This window comes from Physeter macrocephalus, chromosome 6, assembly GCF_002837175.3.
Source record: "Physeter macrocephalus isolate SW-GA chromosome 6, ASM283717v5, whole genome shotgun sequence".
Classification (NCBI taxonomy): domain Eukaryota; kingdom Metazoa; phylum Chordata; class Mammalia; order Artiodactyla; family Physeteridae; genus Physeter; species Physeter macrocephalus.
The window spans coordinates 23,006,211-23,017,944 of NC_041219.1; the positions used below are offsets into that span (position 1 = coordinate 23,006,211).

General features: G+C 37.2%; 1 protein-coding gene across 1 annotated transcript; it reads right to left on the reverse strand.

Annotated features, from left to right (window-relative positions):
• Positions 1-3,465: 3,465 nt before the first annotated feature.
• LOC102989521 (60S ribosomal protein L30-like) lies at positions 3,466-3,820 on the reverse strand. The gene has a single exon (XM_024127170.3). It carries the CDS (start codon positions 3,811-3,813, stop codon positions 3,466-3,468), a length of 348 nt encoding a protein of 115 aa, XP_023982938.1. The 5' UTR covers positions 3,814-3,820.
• Between the last annotated feature and the right edge of the window lie 7,914 nt (positions 3,821-11,734).

An 11,734-nucleotide genomic window follows, 5' to 3' on the forward strand; every position in this document is an offset into this window, starting at 1 on the left:
GGCTTCTCTTGCTGCAGAGCACGGGTTCTAGGTGCGCGGGCTTCAGTAGTTGTGGCACCCTGGCTCAGTAGTTGTGGCTTGCGGGCTCTATAGTGCAGGCTTAGTAGTTGTGGCTCATGAGCTTAGTTGCTCTGTGGCACGTGGGATCTTCCTGGACCAGGGCTTGAACCCGTGTCCCCTGCACTGGCAGGTGGATTCTTAACCACTGCACCACCAGGGAAGTCCCTCAAAGTAGTTTTGATATTGGTGGATGTTTCTCTTTGAAGATTTCTTTATGTCAACAGATACTCCAGTAATTTGAGAGATTTGGGTATGTATACAAGGATAGAAAAAGTGTGCCTTGGTACTTATATATGTTAACTAGGGGAAAAATTCTTATTTATTTTGTAAGCAAATAGAGATTGTGGTTGAAAAAAATAATGTTTTCTTAGTGTACATTTATCCAAAGTTAATTGGTGAATTTATTAATAATTCACGTATTTTAACCAAATGTAAATTAAAATTCTCAGTTTTTATTGTCTCTTTAAAATTACTCATCATACAATACTTTCAGCCTCTTAAAAATATTAACTAATAGTACTATTTCAAATATTTTATAAACAAAGCACTACTCTAGAACACTGCTGGTGAAATATACAGCTCTACATTTGGAAGTTAAATGTATTAGAGAAATATAATGTGAGCCACGATACAAGCCACATAAGTACTTAAAACAGGAGAAACAGTAAAAGCAAACAAACAAAAAAACCAAAAACAGGTGACAGTCATTAGTCTTAATAGTATATTTTATTTATGACCCAGTATATCCAAAACATTATTATGTCAATACTTAGTCAAATAGAAAGTTTTACATCCTTTTATTTGATTGTAAGATGTTTTACATTCTTTTTTTTGTATTGTCTTCTAAATCTAGTGTATATTTTGCATTTGCAGCACATTTTTATTTTGTACTTAGCCACATTTTGAGTGACCAATAGCTACATATAGCTAGTGTCCATTATATTGAAAGGCACAGCCCTAGACATCAACAACTGTTGATGTAATAATCATTAGCTATATAGATTTAAGACTAAAGTACAAATTCTGAATCCAAACTTTAAACAATCTAGATAAAAACAATGACTTGCCATGTATTTCTTGGGTATGCATTTATGAGGCAATTGGCTCTGGTTAGAAATCCAAGCTAAGTTCCAGCAAAAAGGTAACTAATTAATCTAAATGAACAATAAGCCTGAAGCACCAATTACTGATTATGTCATGACAAGTACATAGTATGTATCTCATATGTTGTTTTTTGATTGATTGGGATTATGAGACATTGGTCTTTTAGCATTATGCTCTGACGCACCCAGCTGGTCTTGGATATATTTCCAACAGGACACTGAAAAACTTTGGTAGATTGATTAATTATTTGTATGAGATGACCATTTTTTGTTAGGAAACCAGAGTTTGGTGATATCTATAGAAAGATATGGGGCTTAGGACAGAAGACATGCAGAATATGCCAATATCCAGATTTCATTTAATCTATATTCCATCACAGTAAACAGAGGATTGGGAATTTTTGTTCAAGGAGATTGGAGAAGTAAGCACTCTGCTTTATTAGAGGACACCTTATAATTTAATGGATAGGATTTGTAATTCTGTTACTGCTTATCTATGCAAAGGGTAGAATATTTATTTGGGTAAATTGGAGTGCTTTTAATTCATCTTTGTATCCTCTTTACATAACATATTTGGAAATGAGTGAAAAACAGTAGTAAGTAATGTTAATAATATATAGCTATCTCCTTTCTTAAAAAATAAAATAATGAACACAAATCTCATATTTAAAAAGTGACCTTTTAACAATAAAAACAGAAGAAAGAAAACATACACACACACTCACACACACTCATACACAGGGAAGAGTAAGGAACATGAGAATAATACTCCAAAATATTCATTCCTTAAAAAACATATTCCCCAAAGAGAAGAGAAAATCTGAATTCAGTTGAGAAATATTTTTAATCAGACTGTGTGAAAAGTAAATGATTTGATAGTAAGTCCACAGATGAGTCAGACTAGATTGGTTGACTTAATCAGTCCTTTACTACCTGTAAATGATAAGTTCTTTTTTCAAACAGCTGAAATATTTAATTGAAAAATATTCATAATGAATGCTTTATTGCACCTCTTCTTAAATCCAGCAATCCTTTCAGAGTTTTGAGTTTACAGAATCAAATTATTAAAATCGTGTTTCCTGTTTGACGAAACTGAAATGGTAAAGCACCAACATTAATGAGAGCATTTTCCTTAGCATAGAAGTTCAGCCATATTTACTATTTACCATACAGTTTCTCAATAAGAAGGATTTCTCAGCTTATTTAGCTCATTAAGAAAAATATGCTTTGATTTTTATCCTGCATACATAAAGATTGCTTCTCCCACTTACTTCAGATGATGAAAAAAGATGTCTCCTGGCTGGATGAAGGTGATGAATCTCTCGTTTATGTTTTATAGTTATAGCTTTATGATTAGAGAAAGAAAAAGAAGTAGGGAAATACACAAAATACTAGATCTTGAAGAGCTCCAAGGGAAAACAACAGAACAATTCAAAGGCAGGAATGGAAAAATTTTAGAGCAAAATGCTAAAACAGATTATAAGGAATTTAGAAACTAATATGACTATTTAGAAATTAAACAGTACTTTTCTTGTGATGGTAAGGAAAGTTATATTTAACAGGTTTTCATTCTCTCTTTTTATTCTTCCTCTACTCTGTGATCTACATGACTACACATACCCACAGCTTGCAAAAATCTTTTATGAATAGTTCTGTCAAAATATGTTACTTCAAGTTGAACAAAATAAAAATCTTAAATTTGAATGCACAGTAAGAAATCATTTCCAGAATTGTGTTCTGTGGAACAACACTACCACTAAAAACCCAGGAGAAAAAGGCCTCTGTGGTCAAAGTTTGGGGAAATGCTATATATATTTCTCTTTTGCAGATTTACAGTGGGCTTTTTAATATTAAGGTTCTGATAAATCCTGTAGTAAAGACTTTGTATAGCCTAATATTTTAAAAATTTATTTAAACAGGAAGGCTGTTTAAAATCTAGCATCTTGTGGAACAGATGTTTAAGAGAAAAAATATTTGGGGAAATGCTACTGTAGACCCATAATATTTACTTTGGTTACAGCTCCAAAGTAAATTTTGAATATTATCAAATTCATAAAACCCAGAAATTAAGAAACTAAGAAACAGATGTTTGGGGATTAGCTAGGCTAGCAAGGTAACTTGCTTATCAAAACCAATATCACAGCCCATGAAATAGAAATTTATTCTAGGTGCTTTCATTACAAGATCTTTGTTTCTCCAGATGTTTATGTCTCAGAAGAGCCATATGGTAGTAATGTCTTTTTTTTTTTTAATTTTTAAAACAAGCTCTGGCCAATTTTATTAAAGAAAAATTGTACATGATTTACTTTTCACCAGTCTGTTCTTGCATGCCTCTAATAATATCAGAATCACCTGGATCAATGATAGCCAGTGTGCATACTCTGTAGTATTTTCGACACACTGTGCCCAATTCAATATTACTACCACTGTAGTGGTGGACACCAGTTTTGGCCAACACGGCATAATACTCTATTTCAGATTTCCGCAAGGCTGGGCAGTTGTTGGCAAGGATGACCAGTTTCGCTTTGCCGTGTCTGATCATTTTCAGAGTCTGCTTGTACCTCAGCACGTACTTTCCACTTTTCGTAAGCAGTTGGAGCCTAGAGTTGATCGACTCCAGTGACTTTTCCGTCTTCTTTGTGGCCACCATCTTCCTGCCTTAGGTGCAGGATGCCCCCAACCAAGAGCAGCCGCCAAGATGGCTGGAGAGCGAGAAAGGGGTAGTAATGTCTTTATTCTCATTATAGTTGAATAAATCATGGAAATTTTGTGATCACTGATAAGTAGTTGGAACTGCAAATAATAAGTCTATGATGGCCAAGGATTAGAGATGCAGCATAGTCACTTAATAGCTGTGTGACCTAGCTGTTTACCATCTCTGTCGCTAAGTTTTCACATCTATGAGTTGGGGTAATAGTAGTTCCTACCATGTAGAGTTTTATAAAAATTAAATGAGTTAGTACTTGTTGAAGTTCTTAGAACAGTAGTTTGATAAGTGCTATTTAAGGATTGCAAAATGAAACATAAAATACTTTCTTCATCAATCTTATGCCTGAACATGGATGTCACAGATATGGATTTGTAAACTGTGGGCAGCAGTTTTGTGTCCCCACGAGTGGTAGGAAGATGGGAAGGAAGAGAAAGAGAAACAGGAAGACTCCCCAGTGCATCAGATGCATCAACTGCTCCACTTCCACACATTTGAAAAAAGTTTTATCTTTTTGTCATTTGTGGGGTTTGGTTTGTTTGTTTAAATGTGGTCTTAGGACCAGCATCAGAAGCTAAAGTTGAAATTCCTGTGTGCCACCCAGACTGCTAGAATCAGAATCAGAATTTGTGAGGGTAGGGCTCAGAAAAGTGCGTGTTTAACAGGCACTTCCAGTGGTTCTCAAACATACTGGAGTTTAAGAACCTCTACCAAAAAAACAACATAAAGAGTTCAGGTAAATAACTTATTGGTTGACATTCAGAAGCAGAAAGAGGAAAATGTACTATGTGTTGTGTTGGCATCTCCACATGGCCCCCACGAGCCGCCTGGTTCCCTGATGGTTTTACACTTGTGATTTTAAGAGGTTATGGTCTTTTAATAAACTGATCTTTTCTGAAATTAAAGAAAAAGAACCTCTGCCAGACACAGTTCAAAGTCTGTAACTGTGCAGGGCTCCTTATGGTTGGCCCTGTCTAATCTGCTCAGGTTCACACCGTCAGTTTGCCCAAGTAACACAAATCTGAAAACCAATGGTTTAACTAAAACTACTTAAGGCATTTCCCCTCTGGTGGGGAGGAGTCTGTGACAGACTGCGCAGGGTCCACAGAGCTGTTCTCTCCTATCTCGGGGCTGCAGGCTCCTTGCATCTTTCTCTGCTCAACCATCCTTAGCACGTGCTTGTTACCTTGTGGTGATATGGCGTTGTCCTTCCTCTGGGCATCATGTTTACATTCCAGGCAGGGAGGACAGGAAGGGAAAAGGGCAAAAGGCCCATCCCAGCTGAGCCTGCTCTGCTTTTAAGGAGTTTGCCTGGAGCCTCTCTTGACAAGGAACACTTTTAACTCACTGACCAGGCCTGGGCTGCACTGCTGTTCTTCACCCTTATTTGCAAGAAAGGCTAGGGAATGTCGTGTTTTCACTGGGCACATTTTTATGCCCAAGAAAACTGCAGTAGGCTCTTTGACATACTCTACATTCCAAGCTTTAAAACAATTACATTTTCTCAGCCTCCATGCCTCTGTGTATACAGTTCACTTGAACAAGACTGCCCTTCCCCACTTAAATATTTTATGAACTTCTCTTCCTTCAACATCAATTCACGTTATCCATTCCTCTGTGAAGGGTTCCCATCTCACCCCCAACACCCACCCCGTGTCATATTCATAATCCTTTATTATGGCACTTATCATGTACACTAAGTCAGTAGACTGGCATCACTTTGAAGGCCAAGATACATGGCTTATGCCCAGAGGCCAACTACAGCAGTTAACTCACAGTAACTGCTTTAATAACATTTTATGAATGAATGAATGAACAAATGAACATATGAAAATTTGAATGAACAACTGAACTTATGAATGAATAGTGGAGCACTACTGTTTTGGGGTAATGACTTCTGTTAGACTCTGCTATTCATTTGTACTCATTCAGAGAAATACTTGCTATATATTTGGGAAGATATTATATTATGAAATTAAATGAAAGTAAGGAGGAGTATAGCAAAAACAATAAATACGTGAGCTCCTCTAGTAGAGAACCTATGTTTATTACCTTTCATCTCTATTGCTTCACCCCATGAAGGGTTTGATTCATAGTAGGTTTTTAATAAATGCTGAATGAATGAGCATTGAATTAAAAGGAAAAGAGAATAATGAAAGTGTTAGCAGGCTGCTTTCATTTCTTAAAATTCCAGCAGTATATTATTAATGTCATTGTTCTGAGCAAAAAATTTTAGGGTACAATAGATAAGTAATAGTAACAACAATTATTGCTCAAAATAATGATATATAGGAAGCTGTTTTTTTTTTTAAATGGAAATGCATTTCTTTTATTTATTTATTTATTTTTACTTTTGGTTGTGTTGGGTCTTCGTTTCTGTGCGAGGGCTTTCTCTAGTTGTGGCAAGCGGGGGCCACTCTTCATTGCGGTGCGCGGGCCTCTCACTATCGCGGCCTCTCTTGTTGCGGAGCACAAGCTCCAGACGCACAGGCTCAGCAGTTGTGGCACGGCATGTGGGATCTTCCCAGATGAGGGCTCGAACCCGTGTCCCCTGCGTTAGCAGGCAGATTCTCAACCACTGCGCCACCAGGAAAGCCCCCGGAAGCTGGTATTTTTAACTTCTTTTGAGATATGTAGGGTAACTGCATCGAACATTGAAGCTTAAACTTTGCATCTTTATAACCACACATATGACATACGACTATAAAAAATAAAACTTTATAGCTACGCACTATTAGGATTTAATTATGAAAACCAGTGCTTTCACACAGAAGTACATTTGGGAAGAATTTTTTCTGTCATTTAGAAAAAAGTATTCTATCTAATTCATGCGTAATAAATCCAGATATTTAATTTTCAAATATTAAAGTGGCGGGTCTTAGTTTGCTCTGCAAAATCTGGTTTACAGCAGGAGAAGACTGAGACTTAGCCTCTTTGTAAGATAATACTGATGAGAGGCTGGCTTTATGTGTAAGGAGGATATGCTGTCTTTCAATATGCCAAGGGCCAAAACCTGGGGACTCCGGTTCTTAGAGTGCGCAGTCCACTGTTAAAATTGGGAAGAAGAAGGGTAGCTAGAGAAAAAAAGCTTACTCCTTTTTCATGTCCAGGGACTGGGAAAAAGAAAATGGAAATCAGAAGTAGGATATCAAGGTTAACAGATATTTGGTCCCGTCTAAAGTGTCCATAAGACATTTGGCCCATACCAAAAGGTCTTTGATATTTGGTCCTGTCCAAAATCGTTTGGCACAGACCAAATATGCTCATGGACATTTTGGATAGGACCAAATGTCAAGGACCTTTTGGCATGAACCACATGTCTTACGGATGTTTTGGACAGGACCAGATTTTAAGGACATTTTTGTGTGGACCAAATGTCTTATGACAGTTTTAGATAGGATAAAATATCCTTCAAGGGGATATCAAGTTTTGCTCTCTTCCTGAATAGGACTCAAAGAGTAAGGCATGTTCTAGAAGTTGAGAGAAAGAGCAAGGCAAGGTGCTTTTCCCTATCCCCCTACTTTCAAACTTTGGGAAGGAGCCATGTTGGTGTTGGCCTCATAGTAACCTGGAAAGGTGGCTCCTGCTTCCCTGAAGTTTAGAGTTCTTGAGCCACCCTCAGTTCCATGTATCACAGACACTGATTCAAGAACCACTGTGACTGGGCAACAGAGGCTGGGGGTAAACAGCTAGGCCAGCAAGCCAAAGGGAGAATCCAGCAGAGACTCTGCTGCTAGCTCTAGGTTTACATAAGGCATTCAAATTGAAAGGTAGAATGATATAAAAGCACAGGGAGCAATGCCAGATTTGAATTTCACCAGGAATAATCTCCATCAGCAAATTTTTATATATGAATCTATTATACATAGGAAAGCAAACGATTTGTCTTTCTGAGAATGATTTGGCTGAATTGGGCATAGACACTGAAGACATGGAACACTACTACTGCCATGTGTTGGAATTTATTTAGTAAGGAGAGTATGCCAATAATTTAGATTTTATCGGGTAGATAAATATGAAATAATAAACAGGTGCTTTGCTTTCTAGAAGTGGCCAAAGGGAGAGCAGGCAGGAGGGGAACTGGAAGCGATTTTGATGGGAAAGACACATTTCTCATCATATATTTGAAAACACACTTTATGTGAATGACATATGACACCCTATTCTGTATCATCAAGGAATTAACAATTGAGCTAAAGAAATTTGTTTAGGAACATAAACCTATAATCGTGGTAGCAAAAGGGAGTGCTATTGCAAAAGCTTATTGGTTGATCAAGGATTTAGATGCAAGGTTATTAAGCAGTTTGGAGGAGAGTTCAGTATCAGAGAAGGCTCTAAGAAAGGAAGCAGGATTGATTCCTTTCTTAAAGATTATACAGCAACTTGATTAGAAGAAAAACATAGAAAGGCATGGTGGGTAGATGTGAACATTCTAGGCTGTCCAAGTAAGTAGCATTTGCAAAAGCATAAAAAAAAAGTATCCTTTTCGGATACTTCTGGGGACTCCATGGCTGTGGTTAGGACCTAACAGGAGGTAGATAGATGCAGATCAAACTGGTCATAAAAAGCTAAAAAGAGTAGTTTATTCTTTGGGAGAGAAACACTGCAGATTCACTGTAGGTTCTTGAGCAGGATGTTGGTGCTAGAAATGGAGTTTCGGGTATATTTATCACAAGGGAGAGATTAGTAAGAAAGTGAGCAGGGTGCTATCCAACTCAGTGTATGGACGGGGGCAGAAGCAATGAAAAATTAAGAGAATTAAAGAATTGTCAGAATTTAATGACAGAAAGATTAAATAGGGTGACTGTTAACCCTGGTTTCCCGGGAACAACCAGTTTATATCTGTTGTGTCCATGTAGTTATTGATAGCACTCCTTTCACTTAGATAATCAATTATAGTGTCATTTTATATGTGGGAGAAGAGCCCAGGCAGCTGTGATGATGAAACTGCCTTGCAGCACCTCTGACAAGTACAGGGAAAATGGGCATCCAGAATGGAGAAGAATTTCATTTTTGACCTGATTAGAGGAAGGAGTAGCAGGATTTCAATGTATAAATGCCCAGCAGACAGTTAAGATAAAAGACAAACTGAGATGTGCATTCCAGAAATTGATTTCATAGTTATCTGCAGACTTCTTTTGAAAACACCCGTTTGTACAAAGCTCTACATTTTGATTCCGTATATGAGAAGATGGACTGAACAGGGAATTAAAGCCATCTAGCACAATCTACCAGAAGTCCATACACCACCAAAGGTCAAAAGTGAAAGACTATGATTCAGTGGAAATTTTCAATAAGAGTTTGACTGAAGGAGTCCCATACTTTCCTCAATTTAACATTCCATCTTACTTCCCACTATTCCTCTTCATAAATACCTGAATCTAGATGATTGTATCCAGACTAATTTGTCACTACCTGATATTAATACTGGATTCCCCTCTCCTCTTTGCCCTGGGTGTCTGTTACACCACACTCGCCCCCATTTTTTCCACCTCTCCCTTCCTAAGAGCCTTTCCTTAGCTTCTCCACATGTGCATTTCCTACCAGTGCTTTAATGCTCGTTAATTTCAAACTTCCCTGTGAAGTTTTCTTGGCAACACCAAGACTTCACTCAGTAGTATGACCTCATAGCACTTAATGTATTTAATGCTAATTGGATTCCTATTTTAATCACATATTTGCATCATGATATCTGTTTTTCTATGGTCTTATATGATCTATAACTATTCAACCATTCTATTATTTAACTTTCTATACATATCTAATTTTCTCAAGGATATTTGCCTTTTGAAAGTGGGGCTGCCGTACTTCTCTTGATTTGGTGCTAGTCTGTATTTCTCAAAAACAAAGCAAAACAAAGCATTTTGATGCTTTTTATATTGATGAATGAATTCAAATCTTAACACTATTGCTAATGCATTTTCAGAATGTTATTTCAACTTTTACTACAAATTATGTCAATTATATCCCTTACCAAACTTACTAGAATCATCATAATCTTGAGAGATTCTGGTAATATGAAGGCATTTGACACAAAACATGAGTTCTTTCACTTGTTTTAAAGACATTTTTTACTGGACATATAATAATAGTATCATTTACATTTAAAAATCATATTTATTTAACCTGCTACTTCATGTCATATAATACAGTGTAGTGAAGTAAACAGAATATGTTCTGTTTATTTTCAGAAAACAATCCAAATTTAGAGCTGTATATTTCACCAGATTAACAAGGATACAAACTGATTCACATTTCCAAGGTGGCAATGGCACTGAGTTCAGGGTGTGATTTTCTTTCCTATTCCTTGTGAATGTATTGATGAGCTTTAATTATTTAATCATTGGACAAACATGAGATTTTTGTTGCTCTCCCAAGTCTACCACTGCTACAAGTGCATTTACAACTAGCAATCTCATAAATTGTTAAATAGAATGGCACCTCTTTGTGATAACACAGGAGGTGTGAAAAAGGACAGCTTCCAGTTTTACAGAGAAACTCTGAAGGGTTATAATGAATCGAGGGTCAGAATTTGCACCATGATATATATAAAACAAACTATGGAGAGAATTATTATATTAAGATTTCATTGAATTTTCAAAGGTACCTCTCACATTCTGAATATAGGTGTTTCTTGCATTATCTGTTTAATACAAGCTTTAGAACATAGACTGTGTCCCTGCATACAGCCAGTGTAGATTGATCAAGAAGTTAACCTTCACGGCCTTCATCAACAACAACTTCCATGAGAGTAGGTGTAATTTACTGAACATCCATCCATCTTGACCTCCAGAAACATGAGTAATGTTCTTGTGTTTTTAGTTTGCCCCTAGTCTGTATGTTAAAGAGCCTGTGTAAGTAGCTGGAAATTAAATGAGTAGAAATGTATGCTTGAAATTCAAATAGTGGCATGGGAAAATAGTTTTACTATACTAAATACATCTCTGATGTCTTCAGGGGAAATTGAATAGTATTTTATTGACCAAGATCAAACAATCTCTAATTACCACCCAGGGGCACAAAGTGAAATTGCAACAAGTACAGGCAGCATCCGGTTGCATCACATAGGCAGGCACTATTCTGGTATGTGCCCAGGCATATCCTTGGGAGCTCACACAAGGTTTACCAGAAAGTCCATCCCACCAGGCATTATATAGGAAGGTCTTCGTTGCCCTTCTCTGCCATGTCCGAGTTTCTTTTTACATTTGAGGTCCTCAACAAATTTCAATTAACTGGAAGGCAGAAACTAGGCTGTTCTGGTTAACTGAAGTACACAGGTTTTTTTTCCTTTCCAACTTATATAAAATATTTATATAACCTGTCAGTCCATTATCTATACTAGTAACTGCAATATCCTGAATACACATGAGTCTTTTTGGCATGATTCTTATGGTCTGCATGTTTTATTCTCCTGTATGTATGTAAACAGGGACATCTTCAAGATGTCCCTATTTCCTGCTGGATAAAATGCACAAGTCCTACCCTGAGACGGAAGGAACTTCCTCCAGGGTCTGACTCCAGCCTGCATTTTCTGAGATGCTCCACCTCAGGCCCTAAACTCTAGCCTTATAAAATTAGCTTCAATTCCTGAGTGTGCCGTGTCTTTCACAACCTTGTGGCTTTGTCCATGGAGTCAGAGTGATTTTTAAGATTACAAATTCCATCATTTCCCTTCTCTCTTTTTAAATCCTTCAATGGCTTCATTGACTGTTGCTCATGGGTATATTCCTTAACCAACCCCCTCCTCCACCGCCCCTCTCTAAAGCCATCTTAGGTCACTCCTGTCCCTATTGTTTATGTCCAAACCCTGCTCATCTTTATGCACAGCTGATTACTGCCTCAGGGCCATTAGACTGTGGTATAG

What these genes read in the sequence shown, in the direction of transcription:
- LOC102989521 (XM_024127170.3), bottom strand. Translation starts at nt 3,813, where the DNA reads ATGGTGGCCACAAAGAAGACGGAAAAGTCACTGGAGTCGATCAACTCT.